Here is a 14,147-nt window from a genome sequence, read left to right as displayed (position 1 = left end):
AGGTGTTTAACGACTCAAAGGAGATAAGGGAGTTACATCAGAACTCCGTCCTTTACTTGCCGATTTCAAGCATTCTTTATCTCTTAAAATCCATGAATGGCCTCATTTTTAACTGGGATGTCATAATAATATCATCATCAGATAAATTATAAGTAGGTGTCTACTACTTATCTAATGTTCCTATCTAATCTATTTGCTCTCAGAAAGTATCATGTCTGAATTGATGGAAGTATGTTGCCAATTATTATTTTTTTATCCACTAGATCAAAATAATATTTTGTATGTTACTTTTCAGAACAATATTATACCTGTCAATGGTATACGCTCTCGGCAGCATCCTGATATCGGTGACATCTATGCCTCCAGTAAACATACCTCAGTTGTAAGTGCTTTGGGCATCATTTGCCTGATACTAAAATATTTATAACTCACATAATTTTACGAAGATACTTGACAGGAGCGTCAGGAACTCAACTCAGGAAACTCAGTAGTACCTACAGATAAAATACGGGTGTAACTCGTTATACATAATATATAAGTTTCATATGTCCGAGTCTCAAGGACGTTTTCTAGATACAATAAATAGTAATATGTATAATTTTAAGACTACGTTTTATTAAGGACTATCTTTTTAGGAATTTTGGACATTTATAATAATAAATGTATTTAAGGAAATAAATTACATATTACACAAGAACGGCAAGAACGTACATTTAGTACCAGGTACGGTTGCCATCGTAATAATTATGTGTATCATAGAGATAGGTAGTGCTTAGAAATATCTGATCACTAATTTCTTGATATTAATACAGTTACTATTTAATATTTGTATTTTACATTTTGCTAACTCAATACCTATATGTGATGGCATTGCCTGAATAGATAATTAAATACTGAAATAACCATGTATAGGTAAGTAATTTTCAAGACGTTTCTATTACTCATCACCTTAGCGTTTTCCCGATTTTGGCACTTTCTATTACCTACTACAAAATACATAATGATGGTACCGCAGGTTTAATGCGTATCTTGTTAAAATAAATAATAGCTTAACTACTGACATCGCGAAAAAGTAACCTTCACCAAACGAAATACATATACAAACCTTATTGACACGGATGACTAGCCGCTCTTAAAATCATATTATACACTGAACCATATTTAATATCTGTCTTAAGTGAAATTAATTAAATATACTTTACATCCACATCAATCAGCTTTATTGATCGACATTAATTACTACAACTGCGACTACTGCGAGGTTATTGCTCCGCGGTTAAATTCATAAAGAGGTCACAGACTTTCAATGTGGAATCAAATATAAGGTCCTGCTGAAAATTTTAACTGACAGATCAGTTTTATTTTGGTTTTGTTAGTAATTCACTGAAATTGTAAGCAATAATCTTAACACCTATACCTAGTAACATATTTATTGGACTCCTGCCGCTATCTTGGTAGTATATCGTCTTACCTTGCTAATAAGTAATAATTAATTATGTTGTTATTCTCTACCTCTAACTGCCTCTGGCTAAAGCCCTTGTGGCTGCCATTTCTCTAATCTAATAGGTAAATAACGTGTTTAATAGCGTGAAATGTGAAGTCTTACCTAGTATATCATATATAGGTATATAAACTGGAGTACTTGGCTACTCAGAGAGCGGTACGTAATTATAACAACTTAAAACTTTACGTAAATAGGTAATCATAACAACGTTTAATTAAGGGCATATTATTTGAAAATCTCCCTCTACAACTCTTCTCGTTCACTGGCGGATATACTATAGAGGTGTTACTGCTGGTGTTATGCTGTGATTTTGTATACGTGAATAAATTAATATTAAGGCGCTATAGAGGTAGTAATAACTATTTATGTCTCGATAATACCTTAAACTGGTCGAACAAAGTAGTCTTAACCACGATAAATTAATTTGCAGAGAGTTCTCAATACTAGCGTTGCTGTTGATAGCGTTCGGCACGGGCGGCATCAAGCCCTGCGTGTCCGCGTTCGGCGGCGACCAATTCAAGCTGCCGGAACAAGAGAAGTACCTGGGCTACTTCTTCAGCTTGTTCTACGCGGCCATCAACGCGGGCAGCCTGGTCTCCACCTTCCTGACGCCGATACTGCGCGCAGACGTGCACTGCTTTGGGGATAACGACTGCTACTCGCTGGCGTTCGGAGTACCCGGCTTACTTATGGTCATTTCAATAAGTGAGTATTCATGTTACCTTCCATTTTATTGGTATTTCTCCATCTTCCTAGCGTTACCTAGCTAAATCTAAAACAAGTCTAACTTAACAAGTCTAAATAATACATTTTACCGCATATTGTGGTGCAAGTGCGCGTACTGATAAATTAAAAATTTATCTTTTATGTTTAGTATCTACTCCTGTTTTTTTTATTCAATGGTTGATTTAAAATGGAATGTCTGCCCAGTTCGGCGTTTCATGTATAATTCTGAAATAAATAGTATAAATAAAACGGATGTAGGTACAATTAAAGCATAACTTTTCTTACAGTAATTTTTGTTGCTGGTAGAAGATTATATGTCGTAAAAAATCCCGCCGGTAATATCATAGGACAAGTTGGTGCGTGTATAGGTGTAAGTATAACTTTAATAATCATATTTTTTATATTTTATAACGTTTGTTTATGGATTAAATAGTCCAAACTAGACAGGTCGAATTGCAACTACATAAATTGAATAAAGACTAGAGTCGAACCACGCTATTAAGTTTTCATGCCAAGTGCTACGTCAATTCGTGTGATAATTAGTAATAACTATTGACGAGTGGTTCACCTTGGTCGGTACGAGCAGGCTCGTCCCACACTATAACATAGGCTCATCGCACGGTAGACTACCCAAAAAAGTGCAATTAAGTATTTGCTAATAACGTTCGATCCGTCCGAATCGACGCACTGAATTGTAATGTGTGATCTTGTGTACTTACATGAAGGTAGTTAACTATGTATTATCAATGACACATACGGTATTCGAATACATTGAAAGAAACAGGTAAAGTACAAAAGTACCAAATCCGCCATATATAAACATTGTACGTACCTACTTACTATCATTTTTAACAGAAGCTTAGTATCTCAAGTGGTAAATCTTCATGTTTAAATGCACTGTAATCATAATTAGGGTAATTATATGCTTGGCAGGAAGTGTGAAACATATAATAACGTACTGTGTGATTGTAGCACGGCATCGTGAAGTGTACCAAGAGCACGGAGAAGCGCGAGCACTGGCTGGACCACGCGCAGGAGAAGTACGGGCCGGCCCTGGTGGAGGACGTCAAGGGCCTGCTGCGGGTGCTGGTGCTCTTCACGCCCGTGCCCATCTTCTGGGCCTTGTTCGACCAGCAGGTGATTACACCTCATTATTTTTACCGACAACAAACTCTATTTTAGGTACTCATATGTCGCACTACGACATATTTATTTAGTTCTAATGTTGACCTTAAGTTCGACGATACATTAAGTACTTGATTGCGTTCTACAGGGCTCAAGGTGGACGTTCCAAGCTGATAGAATGCGACAAGATATCGGCAACTGGCAGCTAAAGGCGGACCAAATGCAAGTGCTAAACCCCTTGCTTATACTTATCTTCATCCCAATCTTCCAAGTTGTAAGCATTATTTCCTATTGTAACCAAATAGTTCATAATTCATAATATTATAAATTCTTAACAAAGCACTTATTTTTTAGGCAATATACCCTTTCATGACGTGGTGCAAACTTATAAGTAAACCCCTTCACAAAATGATATGGGGAGGACTTTTAGCAGCTGGAGCCTTTGTCATCTCCGGTATTGTGGAGTTGAGCCTTCTGGTTGGTATATTTATTGGTACCTACTTAATATAATTTTTTTTTATTACGATCTGCATTTGAATAAATATTTATCATACAATTTGTTTGCAGCCAACATATGGTACACCTGTAGCAGCTGGACTGGCACAATTAAGAGTGTACAACGGATTCAACTGTAATTTAACACTAAGTGTCCTGCACGATAATAATTTAAGAGAATTTCATGTCCCACCACTATCTGTATATGAAAAATTGGATATTGCGACGGATAATTTCATAGACCTTCCTTATTCGTTGCAAGGAAACGCTAATACAGAGTGTGCTGGTGTAAATTACAATGGGACATTTAGTTTAAAACAAAAAACCGCCAAGTCCTTCTTTGTTAGTAACGAAGGAGTCTACAATTTTACGGACGACAATGAAAAAGTAGTTGGTGGAGTCGGTGTAAGGTAAAGTTATACATTTTTATTTTTATTATTTACGTTTCATTTAGCTGTATACCTACAATATCAAAATCTAACTCAGTCACATTATTACATACAACAGCTTCCATTTACAACTCGTCGTGTTTTGTCCTATCGCAAACCTCACTTCTGTAATGATTTTCGTAAATTTCATCCCAAAATGTGCATGCTTTTTTGTCAGACCAAGGATGCACTAATTTGCTTTCTTTACCGATTAGCATTAAACTATCGTCTTCTAAAGTAATTGCTGGCCAATGGTACCTCGACGCAAGTATTGCAGGTGTAGGCTCCCCAAATTTTGCAAAATTTGCCCACCATTCTGCCATTTGTGTTATCATAATTTTATTATTGTCACCAGTGCTATTTTTCAAACTCACGTAATTTTCCCACAAAGGCTCACATTTGAGCAAATAACATATTTCATCTCCGCTCGCTGCGCCTTTTATCGGGAAATTAGCTCCAGCTAGGGCAGTACTTTTAACCGCATTAAATTTTCCAACAAAGTTAAACTTATACATGAACACCTTGTTTGAGTTAAACTTCAAAGAGGCTTTTATAAACTTGAATATAGGATATTTATAAAGATCTGAAGTATACCTCAAAAAATCATTAACTGACTTTTCTGATATGCCCTCCCTGAAATATTTGCTCTTTATTTTATTTGCTACTAGTTTATATATTGCTGATGTATAATTATGACGGCACCCATCAGAAAAAGGTACCATAAATTTGAAGATACTGGATAACATTTTCAAATACTCAGGATTGTGTATAAACGGTATTATTTCTGAAATACTCTCCTGGCTATTGTACCCTACGATCATGGGTTTACTGAGCTTGAGATTTGGTGTACTCCGAAAAAAATTGTCCGGAAGCATCGTTATCAAAGACTTGTTTGATTTCCTCTCTATAGTAGGTGTGAATGGGACCACGGGTCTCTGGTAATTAATAACATCAATAGCGCTGTAAATTTTCTGTGATGCTGAAATAATTTTCTGCGTGGAGGCACTTAATAGCTTCTTAACGTCATGTTTAAGTAGCTCCTTGGATAGTCTATTAAGTTCGAATTCTGTTTCACGTGAAACAAGCGAAGCAGAGAATAATGTCCCGCTCTGTAGAATCATCTTTGAAAAGAGATTACGTGCCTTTGTCATCAATAACCAAGACAGGAAGGTAGCTGCCGATCCGCTGCCCATGACTGTCACTCTCTTGCTGTCACCAGCGAAGCTCCTTATATTTTTCTTTATCCACTTTAAAGCCATCACTATATCTTTAAGCCCCATGTTAGCATGTGTATCAGTTTCGTTGATTTTAAGGAATCCGAAAGGCCCTATTCTATGTGTGACGGTTACAAATAAAACATCATTGTTTATAAGGAAGTCAGGGCCGTGTAAATGACTGAAACTCGACCCAAATGCATAACCATGAATCCACACGATCACCGGCTTCAGCGGATCTGTATCGGCTCTTAGTATTTGTGGTGTGAATATGTTCATATAGAGACAGTCTTCGTTCCCGTACTGGGCATGCCTGTGAACGATATGTGGCTGCGCGCAAGCACCGTGGAACTCCAGGGTTGCGTCCCAAAAACCTAACCATTTCTTCGGAGCCACGGGGTCTTTGAATCTTAATTTTTTAATTGGAGGCTGAGCGTAAGGAACTTTGTAGAAGGCATGGAAACGTTTCCCTTCGAGAATTGTGCCTACTTCAACACCAACTAATTTTCCTTGTTTTACATTTACCCAAACTTCGCGGGACATAACTTTTGAAAACAGCGAAAGTAATAAGAAATACCACCTTCCGCGCATTACTCACTTTTGTTTTAGTATGTTTTTTTAAACAATTGTGTACGCTTGTATCACGAGTTCTAAATTAAAATCACTCACGTGTCAAATGTTTTGATTAGGAGTTAGAACTATGCGAAGTGAGAAACAAATGGAAATTCTGTGTATTACTTAGGTATTTCTAATATTCTTATAACGATATGTGTCTAGAATCTAGATTGACATAGGTATACAGCAGGATTACTCCAACTTTGTACTACATACTACCTTTATTAAATTTATAAGACGACTGTGATCTTTTGTCATAGCTCAGTGGATCTCTGGAGCTTCGCGTAGAGGATTTCAGAAACCTCCATCTAGAGAATACAAATGAGTCGCTTAACTTCAAACTCGTGTAAATCCATCTGTCAGAATATTTGCTGAGAGGGTCGAATGGATTTACCCGAGTTTGAAGTTAAGCGACGCAAATGTCAGTTTAACTCTTTTTCACTATGAGTTTTAAAGGGCCTTAAAACGCTAGCAACTGCGTCAACTCAAACGTAGTGCATCTCGCTCGTTCACACCTATGTCAGTAAGAGGGAGATGCATTGTGAGTTAGTTTACGCAGTCTCTAGCGAACATGTGAGTGTCAAACTCGTGGTAAGGATACTGGTTCCGATCCCAATGGGAACGATAAGTACTTAATGTTCTTAATTACCACTATTCCCAGTTATTATCTATGCCATATCAGAGTAAATAAAACAAATTATCATTTAATTGTATTTTTCCCAACGTACTTATAAAGTTCTACTCATTTTATAAGTCCATAAAAATATACCTAGTTATGTCCTTTTTCAGATTTTTGTCGAATATTAGAGGTATCGCTGAAATATCAATTATAGACGTAAAGAAAAACAAAACAATGTTAAGTCTAAAAAGTAGTGACAAAGATAAGAAAATAATAGAGAGAGGCTCGTACGACGTGGTCGTGGCCGACCAGACCGTGCTGACTGGCTACTCATTCGAAACTGGGGGCGTGTACACAATCAATGTGTATGAAAATTCAAATGGAACTTACGTACGTATGATAATGCATTTTTTTACTAATACAATGTGTTTTTTTTAATAAATGATTGTTTTATTTTAATTATACCTAATTCACGGTGCACACATTTTTTCGAACCCAAAAAATAATTTAATTCTGCTACTTAATAGTTAGCGGTTGCCACAAAAAGTAGGTAACTCATTAGATTACCTATTTAGGAAACCAAAACCCACCTCTACGAATGCCATCGACGTGACTGCATACATGCATTAACTTCCCAGCAATTCCATATAAACACCGCGTTCCAATCTGTATACCTAAAGCTTAAGCTCCTTAGACGGTGCAAGAGCTCGCATGCGATTAATTTTTTTTTTTTTTTCAAAGGTACATATACATAACAATTTTTAAAGTTCCTCGCCAAACTGCTTAACATGCAGTTTGTTGGCGAGACAGCGCTCATTTTTACAGTTTTATGCACCTACTTTTTAGTTGCTATCATGCTATGCTTATTGCTTACCCTAAAATTAACATTAAAGTTATTCTCAGAAAATACATACACTTTCCTTTTACAAAACATAATTTTACAAAAAGATATAGGTACTGTGTGCAAAAACAACAAATCTGATATTAATAACAATAATAGGTTAGGTTTTTTATAATGTATGTATCATTACAGACACCGGTGGTCTAGCATAAGTTGCATTCTCGCGCGCGAGTCCATACTTGAAGTCGCGCCAGATGTATGGAGTAAGTATTGTATGGAACGCAACTCATGCTAGCAGGCCTTAAGTACAATTACATATTTAGTTCAGTCCATCAATTAATTATGAAAATAGCAAGCGCATGTACCTAATACTTACTACTATAAAGTGTCATTATATAGGACTTGCTAACTATGTAAACAATCCGTCATATTGAAGCTGTCAAAAAATATGAATTTACTAGTGACTTTTGTTTACATAGTTAGCAAGTTCCATAGAATGACACCAGGGATGTTGCGGATGCGGATTTTTAAAGGCTCACATCCGCGGATGCGGATGCGGATGCGGATTTTTAAAGGCTCACATCCGCGGAAGCGGATGCGGATGTCAAGATAGTACCTTAAAAAACGTCAAATATTACATTATAGTAATTTTTATTTCAAAAAACCGGCCAAGTGCGAGTCGGACTTGCATTCCAAGGGTTCCGTACATTAAGTCCCACTCACGCTTGACTTCCCATTTCTAATAGGTTTTTTTGGTTAATGACTAAATTACCTAGCAGTCTAGCACTTACGCCGAAGCTAAGACGTTCCTGTACCGACCTGTTCCACATCCGCATCCGCATTAAATCCGCATCGATTTTATGCGGATGCGGATGTTGAAAATAATGCGGAAGTTCCGCGGTTGCGGATGCGGATGTGGATATTCGCAACATCCCTGAATGACACTATACGTTATTTCAGGTAGCGGACGGCGTGATGATCACCCCGCCGAATAGCGTGCACATCCTGTGGCTGATCCCGCAGTACGTGGTGATCACGATGGCCGAGGTGATGTTCTCGGTGACGGGGCTGGAGTTCTCGTTCACGCAGGCGCCCGCCAGCATGAAGTCCGTGCTGCAAGCCGTGTGGCTGCTCACCGTCGCCATTGGCAACTTGATCGTGGTGCTAATTGTTGAGGGAAACTTCTTGGACGCTCAGGTATGTATTCAAAGTGTCGATACCTACCAAAGGTCCTGAAAGTACTTAAGTGTCAAAACTGAAATTGAACTTTATGCATATGCACGTAGGTCTATAATATGTTGCTCTGTGGTCTGTGACCGATTAATCGGTCTTTGGCGTTGAACCTACGGTACGGATATATCGGTCATTGGCGTCCAAAAGGTTAACCATGCAAGCCGACAATGCTCAAGTTCTTTAGACGCTTTAACACTGAGAGATATGATATCTTTAGTGCTTTTGCTAATTCCCCTAATATCGTTTGTTTATAGTGGAAGGAGTTCTTCCTATTCGCGGGGCTGATGGTGCTGGACATCCTCATCTTCATGGCGATGGCGTTCCGCTACCGGTACGTGGAGCTCCGGTCCAGCTCCGAGAACCTGGCTGTCGAGGAAATCAAGATGCCACCCAAAACAGACTCGAACAAAGACAATAAACAAAACTGATATATTGTTGCAAAGATAACCTGAATGTATTATAATATTATTATATAAATGTTTTGTTAACAATTTCATTGTTTGTTTTGTCTCCTACCGGCTTGTTGTGGTATTCTGTCAAAGGAACACAAACTTTTGAACATGAATTTCATAGGCAAGTGCGCATATTTATTATTTTGGACTATACGTCGGTTTTCCTAATTCAACAAAACTTCAGCGACGGCCGTGACTGTCGTGAGTAATGGTGGGCCTTTGTTACTACGACTTCAGGGCCAAAAATGTATTGGTCCGCTAAGTGCAGCCCAAAATATACACCGGATCTCGGCCCTGTGTGTTAAAACGTTATTTACAGGAAACAAATTTTGTTTGCAATAGACTAATCTACTCTAATCTAATCTACTATTAGCTTTGTTTGAAAATTATAATGCCAAAACCTCCCGTATCTAAATAGGTAGGTATTTTTGTAATTATTCGTAGTTTATCCAACATGTAACTTACGGACTTTAGCATAAGTAAAGTAAAATACAGACAAATAAAATAAACTGTGCTCTTCAGAAGCGGAACGTGTCTCGTTAAATGGCGTGAACACATTATACAATTGGTTTTGGGTAATTTGTGTGTTGTTCCCATCGATCCTAGGGGCGAGGGCCGCGACCCCCGCTCGCGAGGATAAACTGGATCGCACGGAGCTGCTCAAACTATGCCAGGCAGTCTGTTTTTATTTGCAATTTATTTCACTGCTCCTATAAGTCTTACATAATTACAATATAAATACTACATTACATATACATATATATTATATTTATATAGCCTAGCGTAATTTAATTTACGGATACCTGTTGTTGGCCTTGACAAAGATACTTTATTTAAATATACTTTATGCGTAATGTAACCTCCTAAATACATACATACAATCTCTAAATATCCTAATAGGCCAATCAAATTAGATTTTTTCGAAAAATTAATTCAAAGCAAGCTCAAAATCGTTTTAATACCTTCATTTGGTCCTAAGTGCGTGTAATCCGAGTTCGCGCAATCCCGGAAGGTATGCACGTGTGCTTTTTTTGTGTCTAATTTGATTGGCCTATAAAAAAAACTAATAAATAATTGGTTAGAAAATATGCAGCAATACAAAAATACTCTTCATTTCATAATTTAGCTACCTACGTTCCGTTTTCCCATAGGTACTGTTTGAGAACCAGTGTCATCAATTGAAATGAAAGGGCCTGCAGACGACTAGTTGATAATTGCGTATAATAAATGCTCAAAAACAACAAACAGACAAATACGGGTTGGGGTTGTGTTCTTTACGCGGGTCGCGATAGACAGGCATTTACGTACGTTACTATAAGTAAGTACGCTGATTTGTGACCTAGCTTATCCTGTATTGAAAGTAAATTGAGAGCTATCAAGTGTATTTTATTACGCCCGCATTGCATGATGTTTAAAACTATTGTATTCTTGCATATTTTTTATGCCACCCGCGCCCGCTGATGCTTATGGTAAGCGGTCATTGTAGCCTATGGACGCCTGCAACTTCAGGGGTGTTACATGCGTGTTGCCGACCCTTTTAAAACCTGTAAATTTCTTTTTTTAAGAATCCCATATTGTAGTCTTTTGAGAAAACCTCATTGTTCATATCATGGCACGACCGAACGTACAAAAACAGGCATCAGAGATTGGCGAGATGGCTACGTAATTTTGTAAACTGGGTATTGAGGTCACAACACGTATACTATAAGTGCAGCCATATTTGTATCTTCGGAAGAATTTCAATAAAAAAAAACTAAACAGGTTTAAGAGGGAAGTTCAACATCCTAAAAATTACAAGCGCGCAGAGAACTGCCCTGTTATTATTTGGAATGCATACAAGTATATGTATTCTGCAAAATGCGCCGCCACTTTAATGACAGTGTTTGAATGTAGTTCACGACACGGATTAATTAATGGTAGTTAGGTAGTAAAAGTTTTTGCAAAGGAGTCGGTACATTTATGTTCCGGGCACTTGGGCAGCGAGCGCGGCGCGTGGCAGGCGCGCGGCCGCCGCGCACACGTGCGCTCTCCGAGGATAATCCCACCAGACCATATGCAGACAAATAAATAAATTAACCAAATCCAACCGTAGAAGTTAAAACGTGGTTGGAAATGTTGGTTTAAGACTTTTTAAATTAAATTAAGACCCATGTGAAAGTTGATTGGGGAAATTTAAATCCAAAAGAGATGTCAATCAAAGCCTGGATGTGGTGCATAATTATCTAAAGAGTTGGACTAGTTGGAGGCTAGCCGCTTATTTAAATTATAAAGTAAATTTTGCAAAAGCTTATGAAATTCAAAAGCTTTTTGGTCGACATTCACGTGGTTGATTCTCATACATTCTGATGTTTCTAGATCTTGAAGATTTGTATCTTAGGTACCTAGGTACGTCAAGTCAACTAGCGGGCGTTGTTGGGATTGGTCCCCTAGTATTCATTTGGAGTAAACTCAATATTCAATCGTACACATTCTGACGTATGCTTTGTATTTTTCGTACTGTAGGTCTGTAGGTAGGTACATACCTCTGCCTAGGGTATCTCTGTATAGTTGAAATTATATAAGGTGATTTTTCAGCTTAAACCTTATTTTAAGAATACTTTTTACCGTTTTCCTTATTATAATTAGGGTGGTAAAATTATACTTATTAAACTTGTTCTTTTCACACGTGAGTTGACGGATTTGGTAGCTAACCGTGCTGCATAAATTTATAAGAAACAACGCATTTTTTTACAGATGAGGGTTTAAGCCGAAAAAAATACCTGAGATCAACTATACGTAGGTTATGTTTAAGTACCCAAAAACGAACTAGTGAACCGTGGCGATCCAAAGGTACGCATGTAAACTGTGTTTATTAAAAAACTGAAATGCCTCCTAATCTGTAAACATGCATCAAATACGAGTAGGTATAGCTGTAGCCCCAGGATTGATAAAATCAAAAGAATTACCCGCGGCCTGTGGTTGGCATTCGACAAAGCAATTAAAAGGGTCGCGTCACTCGTGAACACAGTTGTGCACACATGCGTTCAACAAGGCACTCGGCTTGTATCACACAACTCCGCCGACAAGAGATCTCACGCGAAAACTATCAAACATATTCGTGCGGGGCGTGGTCGCGCGTGCCGGCGCGTGGCTCGCGCGCACCCGCGACAAATCAATTACTAGCCTGACTCGGGCACAGCTTCCAAAATTACCTACAAATTATATCTCTCGCCGAAAATTGCCTGATAATTAATAGGTGCTGCGTGTTTACGCCCCATTAGACCCACCATTTATCGCATAAAAAAAGTTAAGTAACTCAAATAAACTTTGCCATTGGAGGTCAACTTTTTATTTATTTTGACTAAAGTACGATACTTCCACTAACGTGCAAAAAAAAGTGTTTTTGTTTTAATGATAATAGGGTTCTGTACTTATAAATACAGTCACTTTCTCGCTCGACTGTCAAGACCCGGTACTTGGTCCATCTTGCACTTGTATGTTATTTTTTTAAAGATAGCTACACAAAGAGTAAATTAGATTCAAAGTAAAAATTAGAAGTCTAACTTTTACCTGCTTAAAAGCATGATAAACATTATAATCACAATTTTTTTGCTCCCGAAAATTATGTCTGGATTGGTTTTGGGTGATTTAAGTAGCAACCAGAAATTAGGCTCCATCAGTATCGTAAAATTTCGGATAAGTAGTTAAAGGACAGTACATGGAGGGATTTGCATTAGCTTGCATACCTAGCAAAACTCGCTGTAAAAGTATAAAAAACCGGACAAGTGCGAGTCGGACTCGCCCACCGCGGGTTCCGTGGTTATTCCGCGGGTTATTCGTTATAAATTTTTTTTACAAATTTATAGTTTTAAGATTTTTCCTTGTACTTGTAGTATAAGACGATATTACTTGACAAATTTCATAGTTCTAGGTCAACGGAAAGTACCCTATAAATTCTGATTCCCCTGAGAGTGACGAAATATACGTCTTTAGTTGCGACATAAACGGCCGTATCTTTTTTTTAAAGTTAACTTAAAAGTTTGATTTCTTCTCAGCTTCAAGAGACTGTAGACCTGAGTATATGGTTTTAATATCAACTGGATACCTCCACGCGTTCCCGAGATAAAGGGTCTTGACAGTCAGATAGACGAACGGACGGACAACTAAGTGATGCTATACGGGTTCCGTTTTTCCTTCTGAGTTTCGGAACCCTAAAGAGCGGTTAAAATATATAATAAGATGCATTATGGAGAGACCGGCTTGTGCAAAACACAGTCCAGATCGGCAATCTATCGCCGTAGCGTACATTATTCTAACAGAAACATCTGCATCATTGAAGTGGAAGGCTCCTGGAGTGTGGTTTATGGGAACTGTCAGGAGCACGCCTGCGCCCTCCAATGGGAGGGCACGCTGAGAATCGATCTGACGGACCCCTCCCACACTATTTTATATTCACCCATGGAAAAAAAGAAGGTAACCATATTTTGCAAAATTTCCATTTGGATTTTCTCCGGAACCACGCCTTAGAAAATGTATCACACGCGGTATGAACTTATCACCGGTGTATTTGTCTGAATGTTATGTAGGTATATCAAGAAATCATTAATCAAACAGTATATATGTTAATCAACCAGTATTAAAATGGGTTATTATATCACAATTAGCAATGTGGCAAAGTACGACAAGGAGACCCCAGACCACAGAGACAAGGAACCATGGCCAAGTATCCAGTTTCTAAAGCTGTCATAGTTTTGGTAGCGGTGTTCCGGAGAGACTCAGGTTGCTGTACAGCCAGTAACAAGGCTGTTCAACCTTATGTTTAGATATTTTATACGTATACGCCCCCTTAGCATTATCTAAAAATTTAGTCAATAGAACTAAGGAAAGATTTGGAATTCTTGAAGTCTCGATTAATA

At 38.0% G+C, this 14,147-nt stretch overlaps 2 protein-coding genes across 3 annotated transcripts in view; one reads left to right on the top strand and one right to left on the bottom strand.

Annotated features, from left to right (window-relative positions):
* LOC134661167 (peptide transporter family 1-like) overlaps positions 1-9,260 on the top strand; it is a 34,163-nt gene extending 24,903 nt beyond the window's left edge. For both annotated transcript variants that reach the window (XM_063517122.1, XM_063517123.1), the window contains exons 4-13: positions 296-382; positions 1,935-2,209; positions 2,518-2,600; positions 3,203-3,367; positions 3,504-3,629; positions 3,710-3,832; positions 3,923-4,260; positions 6,897-7,116; positions 8,528-8,764; positions 9,055-9,260. In XM_063517122.1, coding sequence (XP_063373192.1) covers positions 296-382; positions 1,935-2,209; positions 2,518-2,600; positions 3,203-3,367; positions 3,504-3,629; positions 3,710-3,832; positions 3,923-4,260; positions 6,897-7,116; positions 8,528-8,764; positions 9,055-9,228 — 1,828 coding nt within the window. In that variant the 3' untranslated portion in view covers positions 9,229-9,260. The remainder of the gene's footprint in view (positions 1-295; positions 383-1,934; positions 2,210-2,517; positions 2,601-3,202; positions 3,368-3,503; positions 3,630-3,709; positions 3,833-3,922; positions 4,261-6,896; positions 7,117-8,527; positions 8,765-9,054) is intronic.
* On the bottom strand, positions 4,316-6,264 carry LOC134661170 (juvenile hormone esterase-like). The gene has a single exon (XM_063517129.1). The coding sequence runs from the start codon at positions 6,081-6,083 to the stop codon at positions 4,365-4,367; it is 1,719 nt and encodes a 572-aa protein (XP_063373199.1). The 5' UTR covers positions 6,084-6,264; the 3' UTR covers positions 4,316-4,364.
* Positions 9,261-14,147: the final 4,887 nt, after the last annotated feature.

The sequence above is a fragment of the Cydia amplana genome, chromosome Z, assembly GCF_948474715.1.
Source record: "Cydia amplana chromosome Z, ilCydAmpl1.1, whole genome shotgun sequence".
Classification (NCBI taxonomy): Eukaryota; Metazoa; Arthropoda; class Insecta; order Lepidoptera; family Tortricidae; genus Cydia; species Cydia amplana.
Note: the sequence above shows the minus strand (reverse complement) of the source record. Positions and strands in the feature narration are given on the sequence as shown.